At 42.4% G+C, this 21,118-nt stretch overlaps 1 protein-coding gene across 1 annotated transcript in view; it reads right to left on the minus strand.

Annotated features, from left to right (window-relative positions):
• LOC136856947 (collagen alpha-1(XVIII) chain) overlaps positions 1-19,861 on the minus strand; it is a 622,397-nt gene extending 602,536 nt beyond the window's left edge. The window contains exon 1 of the mRNA XM_067135237.2: positions 19,413-19,861. Coding sequence (XP_066991338.2) covers positions 19,413-19,547 — 135 coding nt within the window. The 5' untranslated portion in view covers positions 19,548-19,861. The remainder of the gene's footprint in view (positions 1-19,412) is intronic.
• Between the last annotated feature and the right edge of the window lie 1,257 nt (positions 19,862-21,118).

Genomic DNA, 21,118 nt, shown 5'->3' on the forward strand with positions numbered 1-21,118 from the left:
ATGAGTTAAGAGAATCGAATAAGCCCAGGATATCGGAGGCTAGGCGTAAGAGAACATACGCATAACACAAGAAAGTCGAGGTGGCAGAGCACCACTAGCTGCATCCGATAAGGTTTTAACTTCCTGCTCCCGTGTAGCCTATGGAGATGTATAAGCTAACAAGAAACAGGAGATATAATCGAGTCATTGAAGATTAGAAACAGTGGATTTCGAAACATCAACAGGAGACCTTCAGTCAGAAAAACCTCAACTCTGGAAATCGCACATTTCCTTTTTTTTTCTTTTTTCTTTTTTTGCTATGGGCTTTACGTCGCGCCAACACAGATAGGTCTTATGGCGACGATGGGATAGGAAAGGCCTAGGAGTTGGAAGGAAGCGGCCTTGGCCTTAATTAAGGTACAGCCCCAGCATTTGCCTGGTGTGAAAATGGGAAACCACGGAAAACCATTTTCAGGGCTGCCGATAGTGGGATTCGAACCTACTATCTCCCGGATGCAAGCTCACAGCCGCGCGCCTCTACGCGCACGGCCAACTCGCCCGGTAATGAAGGTGTAACAGTGATTGCCTGCAAGCAGCATTTCTTCACGAACTTTGTAGTTGTGTGATTTCATCCAAGAAAATGTGGCAATTGCTCACATCTGGTTTACTCTAGCAAGATCCGAAACTAATTTTTCCCTCTCTGTAACATATGCTTTTTCTTTTCTTTTTTCATGTTTAGTGCCTTCAAAAGAAACTGTCTAACACCAACTTTCCAACCCTGCCGGCCAACATTCTGATGGCGATTTTTTTTCAACCAGGCTAAGTGGCTCAGACGGTTGAGATGCTGGTCTTCCGACTTCTACTTGGCGGGTTCGATCCTGGCTCAGTCCGGTGGTATTTGAACGTGCTCAAATACGTCAGCTTTGTGTCGGTGAATTTACTGGCACGTAAAATAAGTCCTGCGGGACTACATTCCGGCACCTCGGCGTCTCCTTAAACCATAAAAGTAGGGTAGTGGGACGTAAAGCCAGCAACATTATTATATTTTTCTTTCGACCAACGGCACTCGAACCTGCTAACAACGGTGTCAGGCCTTTATTTCAGAAAAGACCAAGTTAGCTACTTATAAGCAATCTGCCACTTGGGGACAGCCCTTAATGCAGATCAATATTAAGTGATTGATGGGTCGCATGCAGCACGATGCTTATCAACTCGGTCGCTATTGGCACGATAATGGCCTGGTCGCATCCGGCACGGTCGCATCTGGCACGTAACCGTATGTCCGATAGGTGCAGGCACCAGGCGGATAGGTGGGCAAGGCTTCGCTCCGTCAGATCGCCGCTGCTAAGGAGCAACCATCGTATATACAGGTTCCTTATTTATGCTTGGCAAGTACTTTCTCACTCGACCTTGGCCGCCGATGGCAGGCCACTACCGGCCGCTGGCGAGCGCGGCTTCCGGCACTTCTGCAGTTGCTGCGAGCTGAGCTCCGAGATAGTAGGGTGTTCAATGAAGCTACTGCGTACTGTATGTCGTATTGTATAGTGTTTGATTGTGATTGTGTATAGTGCTGTAATGTATGTGAAATATTCGTTACGTGAACGTGTATATCTGCACAATACTTGCATTAAATGCAGAAAATCGTGCGCTAGGGCAAGACAAAAGTTTCGAGCGAAATTTCCAGGGAGACCCATTCCTATCAAACAATAAAACAACTGGCCAAGATATTCAAACGTACAGGCTAAGTCAACAATAAAAATAGACGTAAAGGTCGTTATCTCCTTACTGAAGCGTGTTTGGTACGAGGATCATAAGTAAAAATCTGTGGTCCTCTCGTAGCCCAAATTTAACGGCATGTGAGTTTTATTTGTGGGGTATGTTAAAAAATGTAGTTTATGGGAACAAGCCTCACACACTAGATGAACTTAAAGATAATATAAGAGCAGCAATTGCATCCATCAGTGCTGAAGAACTTGATATAGTAAGCGAAAACTTCATTAGGAGATGCTGATTATGTTTGGGAACGCATGGGGAACATTTTCAGCATAAACTGTAAAAATGGTGAGTAAAATGCATGATACTGATTTTGAGCACCGTATTCTGCCGTACAGACGCACGCGTGATAGCCGGCAACTGAACCGTCACTGGCGGCCAAGGTCGAGCGAGAAAGTCCTTGCCAAGCATAAATAAAGACCCTGTACTACCTCGCCTCATACTCAGAGATATCAGAGTGCTGGTATTTCACTCCCTTTTATTTCTACATCCTTGTAGGAAGACACTGCAGGGATGCTGTTATAGGAGTAGAATTGCTAAAGTGAAATGCAGTCTTTCAGGTTTAGTGCTCTCTTTCGTTGGTTGGAATCGAAGCCGTGATTATGGGTCGGACACAACAACTGATCCCCGAAAGAAGCTAATAAACCAGTGAACGGTGGGTACTACCGCTGGTAATGCTGTAAAATTCAAAATGTTTATTTAATAATAATAATAATAATAATAATAATAATAATAATAATAATAATAATATTGCCGTGCGTCTGTATAGGCTTGGTGGTGACCTAATGAGGATGAAATGAATGGCGAAATAATGAATAATAAGCATATCGTGTTGGAAGAATTTTGATTCGAGGAAATGTAGGCTGTCAGCGTGAAAGTTCTGAAGTTTCTCCTTCACTAGATTGCAGAAAATAAGAACTCTCTTGGGTGACCTACCGTATGAATTAATTTTGTCGCGTAATCACTAAATGTCCGTGAAAGTTACCACTTCAGAGCACTCTTCGTATTGTTTCGGGATGCACTGTCTTTGAGGTGTCTGCGACAATCTCCTTACTAAGTTTTGGAGCACTTAAGTTAGGTTCTTTTTTTTGTTCTTCTGATGACATAACACTCTTCTCTCACAGAAAATGTTATTGGACGTCCTGTATGCGGTAGATGTTCAATCCTATCTTCCTCCCGGATCCCAATACCTCGGTTCGAACCCGGGAGAATTGGTCGGATTTTTGAACAGAGTAAGAGGGGGTTGATTCTGACAATTCAAACGGGGCCATCGTCCAAAAGCATAGCATTCTATTCATTTGGCCAGAAAGCCCGAATTTTGCTAAGGACTTTAATTTGCTACATCTTAGGCTAGCATCTCCACTGATCAGGTGTTGAGCATTGACAGTAGCAGCGGCCAGGGGAGTAGCCTGTGAAGCAGCCTTGACAACACAGCAGGATTCTCCGTTGGCTATTGTCTACAGCTTAAAATGATTAATGCGTGACGTTCACTAAACCAACCATCGAAAAGGGGTAACGTAAGTCTAGTGATAGCCCACGTCTTCATCCCAGCATACACCACTGCTCGAAGGGAGTGTGACCCCAAAGGGGGCCACTGATTTGTGACAGAGATTGACTTGGACACTGGACAATATGTACCTCTAAGTCTGAAGATGTATCACACGCATACGTTTTGTCCTCGTTGTAGAAGACTTTGTAAGATCATTCCTTCATCCTCGTACACGTCACAGTAAAAAGTGAAGCAATTATTAGTTTTCATTTCTACGGAAGAAAATATTTTAGTCTGTTTAGTGAGTGCACAGAAGAAAATACTTTTTTCATTATGTTTGAAACATGAGCAATCTGAAACATGTTCCCATGCAGGGTAATGCGAAGACATTTATTTCACTGTGGGTATAAGGGGTACTCTACTGCCATAGTAATGGAGGAAAGTCCACTTGGTTAACTTTTGGCAAGAGCTTGAGATTTTAAGACATTTTTCTGTTTCCGGTTTCTAATTTTTAATGTAGTGTTGCCAGTATGCAAATGAAATTGACAGGTGCGTATCACACTTATATTTTGTCTAAATTTACAAATTCATCTGAACGTTGAAGAAAACGGATCTAGTATAATTCAAGAATGGTTTCTTCTTTCTTGCTGTGTAATATCGCACTAACACAGGTAGGCATTTGGCGACGCTAAGATAGAAAATGGCTAGGACATGATAGGTGACGACCGTAGTATTAATTCTGCAGCCCCAGCGTTTGCCTCATATCAAAACGCGAAAAGCACGGAAAAGCACCAACAAAAAGTCCGGTGGCCACGAACATACAATCTTCTGAAAGTTTACAGCTGAAGGGCCCGTCCAATTAGATAATTCTGGAGTGTGTCTACGTCTGCAAAGTGTAATCCATTTTTCAAGCTGCTAACTGCTATCATTTTAGTGAAATTGAAGTAAAACATAAAGATGGAAATCTAAGCAAGTAACCGTAGTATTTTGTGCTTGTTGAAATCGTGATCATAGCCGTGGAATCTCAAATTTTACGAGAAATCCGAACCACAGATATGTGACCTTCTATTTCAAAAATCCCACGAGTATTGGCCAGGATTCGTGGCCAACTTGGTGAGACGCCAGTCACAAAGCAACAGGGTTATCACGCGCCTCTAGTGAAGATATATTTCACACTAATTTGTGTAATCACGCGAAGGACCATCAGGCACCGCACCAGGACGCCACATTGTACTCGCGTTACTGTGACAGCATGGTATTGTTCAAACGGAAAACATTGCCCATGGTAACACACCACACGCCTGACCACACACTAGTAAGATGCCGTCTCAACTTAAAGAGTAGGCCTACTCACGCTGACGCAGAATATGGTATGACGTCTTTGGCACGCTAGAGATCGCAGTGATTGATATTTTAAGGGGCGGAGCAACGCAATTAAGCTTCGAAATGAGGATGGAAATTATCTGGGAGTCCAGTGGGCTTAGCAATAAATCTGTAAATACCATCAAAGATGCTCCATTTGCAACTAACATCGCTTTTTTCCATCTATATCTTAGGCTGCTCTGGTTGTAATCTCCTACAGTCTGTGTCATATGGGAAGAGTATTCACGAGAGTCTACTCAAATTTGATCAACCAAGCTAATATATTGTCGATCGCTTCCTTCCAACTCCTAGGCCTTTCCTATCCCATCGTCGCCATAAGACCTATCTGTGTCGGTGTGACGTAAAGCCACTAGAAGAAAAAGGGATGTGGTTATTGTTTTATTGCCCACAAGTGCTTCATTCTCCCCCTCAATCACTAGACTTGAATGTGATTGAGAATCTTTGGGACAAACTTGATAAAGAAATAAGAAAAACAACAATCACATATAGAGAACGGCTGAAAAACCGACTTCAAGAAGAGTAGCAAAAGATACCTCCCGATTACACCCGGAAAGTGAGAGCATGCCAAGTCGACTAATTAAAATGAAAAGAAAGCCCACAAGATACTGAAATTCACGACCATGAGTAAAAAAGGAAAGTGTCCGAATAATTTTGTGCAAAATTGGTTTTGGTTTTTGATTTTATTTTTTAATAATTACACTGACTGACAGAGCAAATGCAACACCAAGAAGGAGTGGTCAGAACTTTATGCCAATTGCAGGGTAGACTGACGTCACTGAGGTATGCTCATGATGTGAAATGCGCCGCTGTGCTGCGCACGTAGCGAACGATAAATGGGACACGGCGTTGGCGAATGGCCCACTTCGTACCGTGATTTCTCAGCCGACAGTCATTGTAGAACGTGTTGTCGTGTGCCACAGGACACGTGTATAGCTAAGAAGGCCAGGCCGCCGTCAACGGAGGCATTTCCAGCAGACAGACGACTTTACGAGGGGTATGGTGATCGGGCTGAGAAGGGCAGGTTGGTCGCTTCGTCAAATCGCAGCCGATACCCATAGGGATGTGTCCACGGTGCAGCGCCTGTGGCGAAGATGGTTGGCGCAGGGACATGTGGCACGTGCGAGGGGTCCAGGCGCAGCCCGAGTGACGTCAGCACGCGAGGATCGGCGCATCCGCCGCCAAGCGGTGGCAGCCCCGCACGCCATGTCAACCGCCATTCTTCAGCATGTGCAAGACACCCTGGCTGTTCCAATATCGACCAGAACAATTTCCCGTCGATTGGTTGAAGGAGGCCTGCACTCCCGGCGTCCGCTCAGAAGACTACCATTGACTCCACAGCATAGACGTGCACGCCTGGCATGGTGCCGGGCTAGAGCGACTTGGATGAGGGAACGGCGGAACGTCGTGTTCTCCGATGAGTCACGCTTCTGTTCTGTCAGTGATAGTCACCGCAGACGAGTGTGGCGTCGGCGTGGAGAAAGGTCAAATCCGGCAGTAACTGTGGAGCGCCCTACCGCTAGACAACGCGGCATCATGGTTTGGGGCGCTATTGCGTATGATTCCACGTCACCTCTAGTGCGTATTCAAGGCACGTTAAATGCCCACCGCTACGTGCAGCATGTGCTGCGGCCGGTGGCACTCCCGTACCTTCAGGGGCTGCCCAATGCTCTGTTTCAGCAGGATAATGCCCGCCCACTCACTGCTCGCATCTCCCAACAGGCTCTACGAGGTGTACAGATGCTTCCGTGGCCAGCGTACTCTCCGGATCTCTCACCAATCGAACACGTGTGGGATCTCATTGGACGCCGTTTGCAAACTCTGCCCCAGCCTCGTACGGACGACCAACTGTGGCAAATGGTTGACAGAGAATGGAGAACCATCCCTCAGGACACCATCCGCACTCTTATTGACTCTGTACCTCGACGTGTTTCTGCGTGCATCGCCGCTCGCGGCGGTCCTACATCCTACTGAGTCGATGCCGTGCGCATTGTGTAACCTGCATATCGGTTTGAAATAAACATCAATTATTCGTCCGTGCCGTCTCTGTTTTTTCCCCAACTTTCATCCCTTTCGAACCACTCCTTCTTGGTGTTGCATTTGCTCTGTCAGTCAGTGTATATTTTCATTGACAGTGCTCATTAGAAGAATGATGGACGTTAAGTTATATTGGAAATTTGTATTTAATTTATGTCAGTGCTTTATTATTACTGAAATCACTAATAAAAAGGAAAATATAATAAATCATGTCTGTCCGAATAATTATGCGAGTCACTCTAAATAAGGTACACTAAAAAGCAAATATCCTCAATAGTTTTCGAATTACAATTAAAACCATGTGAAAAACTGAATGTTACGAAAAAACCCACCAACAAACGTATTACGAAGTGAGGCAAATCAGGTGACATATTTGGGCCATTGCAAATACATGGATTTAATTATTTTCTCTGTCAGATTAAAGAGGGAAAACTTATTACATAACATTCTCATTCTGATTATATTATTATTGGCCTCTTCCCAGTTACGTGGCCTTAAGGTACAGCCCCAGCATTTGCCTAGTGTGAAAATAGGAAACCACGGAAAACCATCTTAAGGGCTGCCGACAGTGGGATTCGAACCCACTATCTCCCGTATGCAAGCTCACAGCCGCGCCCCTACCCGCACGGCCAACTCGTCCGGTAACTACATCCTTACATTCCAGGCCATATGCTGTGGGTCGTTTTCTTGATGAAACCTAAAAATGTTCACCAATCCCCATCTTTTCGGTTGTCTTTTTCATATTGTCCCTCAGTATTCTACGGTATTGAAAGTGGTCCCTTTTACCCTCAATGAAAACCAATTCACCAACCCCATTCGCCGACATGCAATCCCACACTATTACATGCCCACCGCCATACTTCACAGTTGCTTTCAGATTTTTCTCTTGAAGATCAGTGATAGGGCGAGGTTATTCCACCGAAGCTCAACAATAGGATTCCAGCAAGATATACTATAGCAGATATCCTGGATTCAGGAGGTCAAGTGGACTGTATTGCGACTAACCTATCTAAGGAATTTGATAGAGTAGATCATGGGGACTACTGGCAAAAATGAGTACAATTGGACTAGACAAAAGAGTGACTGAATGGGTGGCTATATTTCTAGAAAATAGAACTCAGAGAATTAGAGTAGGCGAAACTTTATCTGATCTTGTAATAGTTAAGGGGAGAATTCCTCAAGGCAGTATTATTGGACCTTTATGTTTTCTTATATATATAAATGATATGAGTAAAGAAGTGGAATCGGAGATAAGACTTTTTGCAGATGATGTTTTTCTGTACAGAGTAATAAATAAGTTACAAGATTGTGAACAACTGCAAAATGACGTCGATAATGGTGTGAGGGGGACAGCAGGCAATAGTATGATGATAAATGGAGTTAAAAGTCAGGTTGAGAGTTTCACAAATAGGAAAAATACTCTCAGTTTTAGTTACTGCGTTGATGGGGTGAAAGTTCCTTTTTTTTTTTTGCTAGTTGCTTTACGTCGCACCGACACAGATAGGCCTTATGGCGACGATGGAATATGGAAGGGCTAGGGGTGGGAAGGAAGCGATCGACAATATATTAGCTTGGTTGATCAAATTTGAGTAGACTCTCGTGAATACTCTTCCCATATGACACAGACTTGTTTAACGTTGCACTAACACAACGAAAGTTTTCGACGACGCAGGGATGGGAAAGGGATAGAATTGAAAAAAAAAACGGCCGTGGCCTTAATTAAGGTACAGCCCCAGCATTTGCCTGGTGTGAAAATGGGAAACCACGGAAAACCTTTTTCAGGGCTGCCGACAGTGGGGTTCGAACCTACTATCTCCCGAATACTGGATACTGGCCGCACTTAAGCGACTGCAGTAACCCTCAAAGACAGTGCATCCCGAAACAATACGGAGAGTGCTCTGAAGTGGTAACTTTCACGGTCGTATTCCAAGAAGGAAACCCTTCATAAATCAAATAAATCGAAGAAAGAGAATGCTGTTTGCCAAAAGAGCATGTTGGAGAAGACAATGAGTTGTGGAATGACGTTATATTTGCTGATGAGAGTAAATTTAACATATTTCAGTCTGATGGGAGGATAACAGTTTGGTGGCGTTTGTCTGTTGAGAGCAGTGCTTCTTCTTCTTCTTATCAGGAGGTGTTGGATTCGTTTTTTAGTCAGTCCAGGGGTTTCGATTTTGGACAGACGACTGGAACGAGGTTCGCTCAGCCTCGTGAGACCAAAATGAGGAGCTTTCCGATATGAGAGACGCGGACCTGCCAAGCAAGGCAAGCAATACAACTAAAAATGTCACCATGCAGACCACGTGGCACTCAAGTTTCTGCCAGCCGTCTGATTGGGCATCAATATTCTTGGCAGATAAAGTCCGTAATGATCTCTCATGACATATTTTCTTATTAACTGAAGAGAATATGACATACTGAATCATCGATATAATATACTATCACTTTACAGAAATTTTCGAAACCGTAAGTAGTATGAACGGTGAAGAGGACAGGCACGTGATATAGAGTGCGTCTCAATTTTTGATCACTGAAAGTATTCAGCACAGGTGAGTGTGATCCGCAGAGACCTATATTTTTCCACATTTGTTTTAAGTCATCGAACGTACAACCTGCGAGTATTAAATAGCCAAGAAATCTCTGTGGTGACAAGCTCCTTTCTTTCGGTCCTGAATTTACTCGGGGATTCAAAAAATTCCAACTGATCACTTTTTGTTTCGGGAAGTGTACCATACCAGCATTCACCGGCAGTTGAAGTCAGAACACACACGAAACTGTTCCTAAAAAAGACACAAGGTAATATTATATTAGACTTCCCTTTCCAGTTGTGTTCCTGCGGAAAATGGGACCCATTTCAACCCTCGGCCCAGTTAGAAATTGGCACATAAATCGAACACGAAACAATCGGGCGGGAAGCTACAGCGCGAACACACTGCCCGCGGTGCAGACGCTTCAGTTCCTAAGCACACTCGAAAATATCGTCAATGAAGACAATACCTCGTACGTGACAATGTTCTTCCTATCCATTTTATTCCTGAAGACTAGTGATGGATTGCGCAAGTCCAACTACAATTTTATCAGACCGTAACATGACGGACATCAGTGGTGACATGAGAGGTTGAGAGAAAGATTATGCACGTTTATTCCAAGTCACTGCTTCTTTCAAATCAAACAATGAAGATATTTCTGCAATGTTTGCCACGGGTGGACCCGGCCCAGGCCACACACTGCCCAGCTATAACCTCATGTCAGAAATTAACCCATACTCCATACGCAATTAAAGCAACCAAAGTCGACGAAAGAACTGGGTGGGTGGTGGTGGATGGACCCAGCAGAGAAACTTTTCACCTCATCATGTCTGGAAATCGGTTTCTTATTCTTCTCGTAGCATTACGATTTGACAATCCTAAAGATAGGACGCAAAGACGGACGCAAGACCCCACAGCAGCAGCGTCTGAACTAGGATCGCTAATAGGAAATTCACAGAAATCGTGATAATGTCAGTGGTACGGTGTCCGGACATTTGCGGTCATCACAAAATCACGGACATTTGCGGTCAATGAGAGAAACTTGTGCCCAGTCACAGAAATTCCCCAGTTGTGAGAGGACATTTGCAGTCACTGCAGCAAGGGGTGGGTCTCATTAGTTTAATCTCGGAATATCCCCGCTAACCTGCCTGATCTCCTGCTCGCTCCTTGCAGATCAACATTTTTCTCTCACGGGCATTATTTAGAGACTGATACCTTCAGACACAAACACAATTCTATATCTAAACTTCCTGGTGTAATTATTTACTGGTGTGTGCTGTAATGGTTTTGACAGTTACTAATAAGGCAAATAGTTATATGTACAGAAAGTATAGGGAAAGTCCACATGAAATCGTCACCTGCGTGTGTCTGAAGGAGAACAACAAGTCATGTCATGGTTTTGGTAACATACAATTCTGTAGATGATAAATAAATATATTCTATTCTATTCTATTCTATTCTATTCTATTCTATTCTATTCTATTCTATTTCCTATCCGACCTCTCTTGGTCAACTCTTGTTCTCTTACGACTCCACGGTGCGATGTTTGCCAAGCCCAGGCAGTCTTACATTCTCACGTCCTTCGAGGCTTTTCCCTTCTTTTTCCCTAAAAGAGAGTCGGATCTATTCGAATTTTCTTCTGGTTAGTTTGAAGGGAGGATGGTGGCACCGTTCTAATTTCTCACAAAAACAGTAATCACCACCATCACGAAAAGGCCCCATGGCTCCCACCCGCAGGTATACAAGCTAGTATATTTTACATTTAAACTCTAATACATCACGAAGTGAATTTTTATATACAAACATCAGAGGCTAATTCAAAAAATAAGTTTCGCATTTATTTATCGTGGAATAATTAAAGGTAGGCCAGAAAAACTAAAGTTAATCCGTCGTTAACTAATTAAAATGTATTTATTTATTTATTTATTTATTTATTTATTTATTTATTATTTATGGTAGTCTAACGTCACCTTAACATATTTTTCGGAGAAAATGGGATGGGAAAGAATTAGAAATGCCAGACTCAATGGCTCACACGGTTGAGGCGCTGGCCTTCTGACCTCTCGATCCCGCCAACCCACTCTTCCAAGTTATGAACCCCCGGAGACTCATTTAGTCACCTCTTACGACATGCAGGGGATACCATGGATGTATTCTTCTTCTGTGTCCCCCACCCACAGGGGGTAAAAACCTCCAAATTCGAGTACATACAAGAATTTGGTCGACAGTAAATTATATGTTTCAAAATCCTGATTAGCATCACACTTTATCGAGGCTTTGCACTGGTATAATGATTGTATTAAAATCATTTTGACGTGTTTAAAATCAGCTGTAGGTTAGCGGGGATACTCTGAGATTAAGCTAATGAGGCTCACCCCCTGCTGCAGTGACCGCAAAAGTCCTGTGGCAACTGGGGAATTTCTGTGAGTGGGCACAAGTTTATCTCGGTGACCGAAAATGTCCGGCGACCGCAAATGTCCGTGACCGTAATTGTCCGGCAACGAGTGGTACTCGCTATTTTTCATATTGATAAATACAGAATGGACTCTTTCATTTAAGAAGTTTCGCAAGATATGTATAGCATGTAGGCCTACATAATCACTTCTTATTTAGAACACTTAGGCCGCTTTCGCTCCAAAATGTTCAGAAAAGGATATATGTAGGAAGAAAAACTTTCTCTTGATTAGTAAAAACATGCAAACAAATATAATATGTGATTCGAGTGCGTATTGGACGAAAAAGAAATTAAATAAGACAAATGACAAATATTCTGAATATTTTGAATGTGTAAATTAGTGCTATGCAGATTTTTGTAGTTTCAGTGAACGTGCGATAAATGTGTGTTTTCTCAAATAATTATGTTTCAGTCTGTGTAAACATAGTTTTAAAGCGATTCAGAGTCAAATGCTGATGCACTTTTAGTTCAAACGTAGATTTCTTCTTCGTAAAGTGACATACACTTGGAATTAGATTTTAATTTTTTTGGTGTAATGGAGTTGGTAATAAAATGTCTTAAAATATTCCTTAAAATATGCCTTTTCAATATAAAACGAATCAAGCTTGCCTTAATGAAATATAATTCCATAAAAAGTGCTCAAATTATAGACGTCTCTCAGACACCATGTCACCAGTTATGTTCCTTTCGGAGTACGTCACCAGTAGAGGGATAACAACGTCGATTCCTACACCCAGTGTCGGAATGTGTAATGTTATTTCCAGACTACCAGGTTAAATTGTTATTTCATTATTATGTGGCATAATTCATTCATAACAATCATTAACACATTTAATTCAAACGCGTGTTATATCGAACCACGTTGCATACAAAATAGTAAATATTGCACGTTCGAATTTGCTCCACTTATATACTCACTCTAGTGGGTGCGCCCAGCACACTCTGGTGACGTCATTGAGGAACCGATTCCTCGCATGCAACATTGAGTGCGGCCTCGGAGTCATGTCATTCGCGCACATCTCTGCTGGAAACTTGTCACGCCTCCCAGCCACGTATGGATATGCTCTTCATCGGAACAATGTTCGTTGTGTTCATTTTCCTATGCGAATGTATAAAAGAAAATTAATCTTAAATACAGAATACTGTAGGAGTGCGTAAATACGTCACGCAAACATATCTTCCTGCATAAAAGGTAAGGTTCATTTTGCTTTACACGTAAGCGTACGAAAGCCAACACAATGAAAATTGTTCTGATGGACTGCATATCCATATGTGGCTGAGAGGAGTGACCAGTCTTAAGGAACATAACGGGCAGAAAAAACCATTGTGACATACGAGGTTTTGTTTCTTGCCAGAGATTCGATGAGAAAAACTCGTACGATATCAGCATGAAAAATTCTACGTAATACCAGTAGTGTTACACATGAAATGAATATCTCAGCAAAAGTCACCCGATGGAAGTCTGATTTATTTTCCGCGTGACAGAACGCCAAAATTGACGCGCAGGTAGCCCTGATGATGTCAGATTGCCAGCAGACAGCTATTTACTAATTTATTATTATTAATAATGTCCGACTCGTTGGCTGAACGGTCAGCATACTGGCCTTCGGTTCGGAGGGTCCCGGGTTCGATTCCCGGCCGGGTCGGGGATTTTAACCTTAATTGGTTAATTCCAATGGCACGGGGGCTGGGTGTATGTGTTGTCTTCATCATCATTTCATCCTCATCACGACGCGCAGGGCGCCTACGGGAGTCAAACAGAAAGACCTGCACCTGGCGAGCCGAACCCTTCCTGGGATATCCCGGCACTAAAAGCCATACGACATTTCATTTCATTATTAATAATAATGTTATTTGCTTTACGTCGCACTAACTACTTTTATGGTTTCCTGTCTTAGACCAGGGAAATGCAACATCGTTTAGGGGTCCGAGGATCGAGCCAGTCACTACGCTGACGGCTGCAGTTTATACTGACAGATTTCATTTCCTCACCACTCCTGGTACGTAGGATATACACACAGCGATGACGACAAGAATACCCCTATGTACGAAAGGATTTTAATAGCTGAATTTCTTCATCATTAACTTTTGGAATGGATATAGACCGAAACTCAGTGAAGTTTCACAAATGAAAAATAATGTTCCAGGAGTTCGGATTCTTGGTACAAATTTACGCCCCGTGATCTAAATATAGTTAATAATCAAGAAGTATTCAAGCATGCTTATTTATATTTGTATGAAATGTCATCGTCGTCGCGTCCACCCAGACGTCGTTCATTCTTATCAACTGTATGGAGGCTCCCTCTCTGGATCTGTGGCAGAATGCCAAACACCGGATCTCCAGATCACAGATTCTAACCCGGCAGAGTTAACTCGGAAGCACGGCGGAAAAAATCCATTTCGTACGATATCAGCATGAAAAACTACGTAATACCAGTAGTGTAATACAAAAGTCACCCGATGGAATTCTGATTTATTTTCCGCGTGATAGAACGCCAAAATTGACGTGCAGGCAGCCCTGATGATGTCAGATTGCCAGAAGACAGCTATTTACTAATGTATTATCATTAATAATAACAATGTTATTTGATTTACGTTCCACTAATTACTTTTACGGTTTTCGGAGACGCCCAGGTGCAGGAATTTTGTCCCGCAAGAGTTCTTTTAGGTGCCAGTAAATCTACCGACATAAGGCTGACGTATTTGAGCACCTTCAAATACCACTGGACTGAACCAGGATCGAACCTGCCAAGTTGGGGTCAGAAGGCTAGCGCCTCAACTGTCCATTATTATTATTATTATTATTATTATTATTATTATTATTATTATTATTATTATTATTATTATTATTATTATTATTAATGTTATTGGCTTTACGTCGCACCAACTACTTTTACGGTTTTCGCAGACGCCGAGGTGTCGGTATTTAGTCCCGCAGAAGTTCTTTTACGTGCCACTAAATCTACCGACACGAGGCTGACGTATTTGAGCACCTTCAAATACCACCGCACTGAGCCAGTAAAAGACCTGCCAAGTTCGGATCAGAAGGCCAGCGCCTCATTCGTCTGAGCCACTGAATCCGGCATTTTTATTATTAAAGTAATATGAGACTGTAGTTGAATATGATAAATGCAAATTTTAGAAGCATATTGTCTATCCAACATTGTCTATCAGCGCAGTCTTCTTTTTTTTTCATGTGCCTTCTTCGGTGTCCTGAAACTTGGCGGGCACTACGGAGATTACTTCACTGTCTTCTGCCATTGCAAAGAGACCGCTTGCTTTGCCAATGCCTGACCTACAGTTAAAAGTTTTCCACCAACGCACGCCACTCCACCTCCCGATCTTTCCCTTTAGAAATTAATGGTGATGGTGATACGTAAGTTGCAGTCAAGAAAAGCTATTCTGCGACACTTAATTGTCATAAGAAGCTTTTCTTTTCCGCTTAAGGCCAGCTACATTAGACAGTAGAACAGAGTTCAATATTTTTTTAAAAAATCTAATAGATGACCATGGTCGAGGAATGGTTAATATGCACGTAGGTAGAAATTCGAAGGAATTATGCCCAAAATTCATGTCCACAACTAGCCCATAGGAAAACTTGATGCTCAACTTAAATTTATACAAATTCCATCAACGGTAAACTGCTCAATATAATCATGGTGCTGAATTTGGATTTGTTTGTAGGTTTAAGGCTAGGTACGCTGTGAAAAAGTACTGTAAAATCGGACAAGCACTTCTCTAGAAAAAGAAATGTATTCAAACGTGCTTCATTTGCTAGCCTGGGGCTGCCCTGTCCGATTAGCGCTACGTATGAAGCATGAGCTAGCAGTTGAAAAAGAATGTTGCTTTACGTTCTTCTGACAGCTAGATATTCCCTCTACTTTGCCCGTAAATGCACTATGATAAAATGCATGATTTAACTCATTTAATATCATCGTAGGTTTTCAAAATAATCACGGTGCTGAATTTTTTAATGTTTGTAGGTTTAAGGCTAGGTGTAGAAAAGCAGTGTAGAAGCATTTAAAAAATAGTACCATTATCTTAGAAGATAGTGAGGCCATGAAAAATTACTTAAGTCCAATTATGAGCGCCTTGGTACTACTACTGGAAGTGAAAACAAAATGTCAATGTCTTCAACTGTTCACTAGTAATTGAGGTGGTCAACTTAGCTAAATAACCCTCAATATGTCTTTATGCATTAAGCCTCTCTGTATATTTATTACCCAGTGTGTTTTGTTTTTATTATTATTATTATTATTATTATTATTATTATTATTATTATTATTATTTTGAGCTAAAATAAATTGTCCCGGATATCAGTTATTTAGAAGCAGGGATGTGACAATTTAATGACGACTGTGGGATGGAAGTGCTGAAATGAAAACTCATGTTCTAGTGGTTTCTATTTTACAGAAAACCCCGTGGCTATGACTAAGGTATCAGCAGTCACGTATAATTACAAGCTTGCTTGCTTGCTTGCTTACTTTAAAGCACTGAGGGAGATATTGCCTAGTTATTCAGTTCAAAATAAAAGATTACTTAGTTTGATGGCTTTCAATTTGATTAAAAATGTCCAGATTGTTTTGTTGAAATAAACTGTTTTCCATGCGTAACCTTCCCACGATACATATTTATACAATAAAAATGTGTTTCATCCCTCAGTTCTAAAGTGGTTCCTGTTGCCTGGGTTTTATTTTCGGGTCACAAATATCAACAGAGTTCTCTTTTACAGCTACTGGTATTTACTAAGGAGCCGGCCGCGTGGTGTAGGGGTAGCGCGCCTGTCTCTTACCCGGAGGCCCCGGGTTTGATTACCGGCCAAGTCAGGCATTTTTACCTCGACCTGAGGGCTGGTTCGAGGTCCACTCAGCCTACGTGGTTAGAACTGAGGAACTATCTGACGGTGAGATGGCGGCCCTGGTCTAGAAAAGCCAAGAATAACGGCCGACAGGATTCGTCGTGCTGTCCACACGATACCTCGTAATCTTCAGGCCTACGGGCTGAGCAGCGGTCGCTTGGTAGGCCAAGGCCCTTCAAGGGCTGTAGTGCCATTAGGGGAGGGGGGATTTACTAAGGAGGTAGTCAATCAGAATGCGAAAACTATCCTTGCATTGCTTCATTCTCAGGCAGATTCGAAATAAAACGGGGAGGTAAGTATCGCCTTCACCATTCATTTCTAAAGAGAAATATCGAGAGCTACCGTGGCGTGTGTCGGAGACTGCGGGACAGGAATTGGAACTACACATGAAAAGCTTGACGAAATAGGAGGTCTCTTGGAAAGAAGTTCAACAAAATTCCTTTCGCGTCTCGCCGTACAAGCTAATGTGTCATTATCTTCTGCCCACAAAGCAACAAAAAAAAAAAGCCAAACCGTACAAACTCACCCTTGCCCAATATTTAAGATGTCCGGACAGTTTCGCTAGGGTTGCTTCGCTCAGTTCACGATGGGTATGTTGACCTAGAACTTTTATTTTATAGTGATCAGGCATGTCTATGTAAATAGTCAAAACAATCGCTACTGGTGTGCAGAAAATCCCCATCAGCTGCATGTCCGTCCACTTCATGATGGAATCTGGTGCGCAATAAGTGCTCGCAGAATTATAGGGCCTATGTGTTTCCGTGAAACAAATGTTGGTCGATATATAGACCTCATTCTCAGACCATTCTTTCAAGAGCTGAAGAAAGGATAAAGGTTATTTCATGCAAGATAATAGGATGGCACACACCACTAATCGGTCTATGGAAATAATACGGGGAGTTTTCGAAGATCGTTTGGTTAATTATCTCCCTAGATCTCCTGATTTATATCCCCGTGATTATTACCTCTGGGGGGTGCTGAAGGGAAAAGTGTATGTGAAAAACCCTCACACAAGAGAACTACAAGACAACATTACACAAGTTATTTAGAACATCACACGGGCTGAGATTCGCCGAGTGTCTGCACACCTGTTTACGAGGTGTCAGGCGTGTTTGACAGCCGAGGGACAACATTGTGAACATCAAATGTAATGCCAGGTAGGCTTTAGACTAATAGTTTCACTAGAAATGTCTTTCTATAAGTATGAATTGCCGCGATGTGTGGGGAGGAAAAATCGCGCATTATACCGGCCAGCGAGGGAGTGTCATTGCACCAGCCGTGCCGTGCCGTGTTCTGAGTGGTGCTGCGAAGCGCCCCCCCCCCCCCCCACACCAAAACAAAAGGACCCTGTACTTGTACTTGGGATATACTGTATGTTTATGAACAAAATAAGTGTTTTGTTTCTACCTTAATCAAAATCATTAAGTTACTGGTTTTCTTTGTCAGCCGTGTCAAGAATAAACAGAGTAATTGCATTAACTCTAGGATGTATGTTTGTATGCTTTTCTTCCATTTGTTTTATGTCACACCGACTCAGAGAGGTCTTACTGCGACGATGGGATACGATAAGACAGGACAGGAAAGGACTAGGACTGGGATGAAAACGACTGTCGCCTTTATTAAGATGTGAAAACGAGAAAAGACGGAAAACCATCATCAGCGCTGCCAACAGTGGGGTTTGATCCCTGTAACTCCCGAATACAAGCTAACAGGTAGAAGCCTCGAATAGTATAGCAAACTCACTCGGTAAGTGTGAATGGACTATGGCCTCTGAGCACGATAGCTACAGCGCTGTTACACCATGGACGTGAACATTTCGAGGTAAACGATGTATTTACGAGGCGACAGTGTTATTGTTTGTTAAGAAAACATCAAGTAAGGCCTATGGTGTCACGGCTTCATAGGTCTTTGCATTATTGTAAATTATGAATAGGTATATTTCGATAAAATCCGTCATCCAATTGTCACCCAATTCTTGGACTATACTTTAGTCACGAAGGATAGCAATAACATTAAAATATAATCTTCCTGCTTGAGACCTCAGATACAATGAGAAAATCCTATTTGAATACTACTACTAATTTTAATTATTTTACGTCCCACTTTATTACTTTCAAGGTTGTCGAGGACGCTGAAGTACAGAAATTCAGTTCTGCAGGATTTCTCTTACGTGCTAGTAAATCTACCTATACAATGTTGACGTTTCTGAGGACTATCAAATTATACGAATGAGCCGGGATCGAACCCGTCAACTTGAACCCAGAAGGCTAGCATTCAACCGTCTGAACTACTCAGTCCGGTGGCCACTAGTGTTTTAAGTTGGAGAGAGGGTGGAAGATAAAACAAAAATTCAATATTTCTTCTAGAAATGTTAAGGAAGAAGGTATGGAAAAATGACACATAAATAAACAAAATGAATACATGAAATTATATATGAAATAAAAAAATGAAACTCCACAGCCTGTTTCCAGTCATTCGGTCGGGTCAGTAATGGAATGAATGAAGTCCCCATCTAGCGGTAATGATAGGAATTGTGCCGGCTGCCGAAGCCTGTCGCACTCCTCTGGGGCAAAAGGAAAAATGACACACAAACAATCAAAATGAATTATATATGATATAGTTCAAATTATGGCAGATGCACTAGACGTTGACTGGATAAAATCTTCTGTAGGTGTTGCCAGCTAAGCTGAAACTGTCATCATCTCATCGTAATGCTGTTAGATATGGATATAAGAAAATAACAGTCATGCCTTATACCTTACACATTTCTTTTCTGCTGAATACTTCAACGAGTCCCTCCCACTCCAATGATCCTGTTTCTCTTGACTTCATAATTTTGGAAAGAGTTAGATAAAAATGTATACATGTTTGTTGGATCTAACATACAATGAAAAATAAATTAAAGCAGCTTACCTGATAGTTTTCACATTGAACTTCTGCCATCCCTGGAACTCCATAGAGACGTAGATCTTGTAGGGCGCCCTTCAAAGCAAACAGAATAAGAAGGTATGAGCCTAGACGCCCCACAGCCCTGTCCAGGACCAGCATTGGGACAAGGCTACTGCCAATTAATCATAATTTGTAAGAGAGAGCACAGGAAACACTCGATTTACCACTTCACTACGCTGCACGGGGATGACTGAAAAACCAACTCACTCTTTTTCAAAATCTTCTGAATATTCCTTCATTTTAAAATATATATTTAATTTGTCTGCATTTTACTAGTTGCATTTTTTTTGCATGCGATCAATTAATACATTTAAAATATGGAGGATGTGGTGGTCTGATTTAGTAGTTGGCGTGTTCGTGCCACGTGCTTTGAGCCGGGGACGTCGAATAACACCGCGGAGCCCCGCTGCACTGTTCAGCGGTCCACACGCGACTGACAGAAACACAGGACAGCCTGTATCTCAAACACTGAGCAGTTGGCTAACTATGCCTTCGTAACTCCCCACTCCTGCGAGCAGTAGAAGTGATGAGCGGGTACTAGCAGGCAAAAACAGCTCCTGTCAGGGTTCAAAGTACTGTCTGCACAACTAGACTTCAATTAACTCGATAGTTTGAACTGTCGTCCTTAATCCAGACATGAACCCTATCATCGGCATTCACTTTACAGTCCGATGACTTCGGTCCTGGTAAAGGAGATTGATCATTTTACTGCACGGTTCTCTTTATACAGCATGGCACAAGCAGTGCGCTAAGTGGAGAAAATAGTGTTGTTTATTTGTTAACTTAATGGTAATATGTTCATACACTCATAGACAAACGGTAAAGGTGTGCTCAGTTCACCCGGAAGGACGTAAGTTCGATTCCCCGTCAGGAAGACGTAAAAGTTAAGAAACGAGATTTCCACTTCCGCAGGTGCATATGGCCCTGAGGTTCACTCAGCCTACATCAAAAATGAGTACCAGGTTAATTCCTGGGGCAAAGAGCTAACCACTCTACCCCACCAAGTGCCGAGGTTACGGATAGTGGGCCTTCATGGCCAGTACGGAGATGACTTTGGTTTGATTTGCTTCATAGACAGCCAATTCAACATAACAAAGCAGATAATGTGTATCCGCAGTGATGACAATATAGTTTTTCATGAAGCCCTTGGTCATAGCAGTCAACTGGAGGATTCTGAATGAATTAAATGTTCAGTTTGCGGTTTCTTAGTGCATTTAACTCTTCAGGATATATAAGCAATACAACAACTACTTTCCGAATCCTATTATATTTTGATTAGTGCTTCAAGGTTGCCCAAACGCAGATATACGTAGATATAGAAACTCTCACCACTGGGTTCCGTAGTTCAAATCCCGGTCACTACACTTGAGATTTGTGCTGAACTGCTGAACTAAGCGGAGGATGGACATGTTTTTCTCTGGGTACTCCCGTTTTCCCTGTCATCTTTCATTCCAGCAACACTCTCCAATATTATTTAATTTCATCTGTCAGTCACTAACCATTACCGCATAAGGGCTCTCGTCCATTGAAAGCGGAAACCTGCGAAAAGCTGCGATGACGAATACATACGAACACGCACAAAAACGGCCGAACGATCCAAACCACTGAATTCAAACGGGACTGCGTCCACTGGAACCGGTCTTGTTCGTCAGTGAACGCACGAATACCTT

Source organism: Anabrus simplex, chromosome 1 (assembly GCF_040414725.1).
Source record: "Anabrus simplex isolate iqAnaSimp1 chromosome 1, ASM4041472v1, whole genome shotgun sequence".
NCBI lineage: Eukaryota > Metazoa > Arthropoda > Insecta > Orthoptera > Tettigoniidae > Anabrus > Anabrus simplex.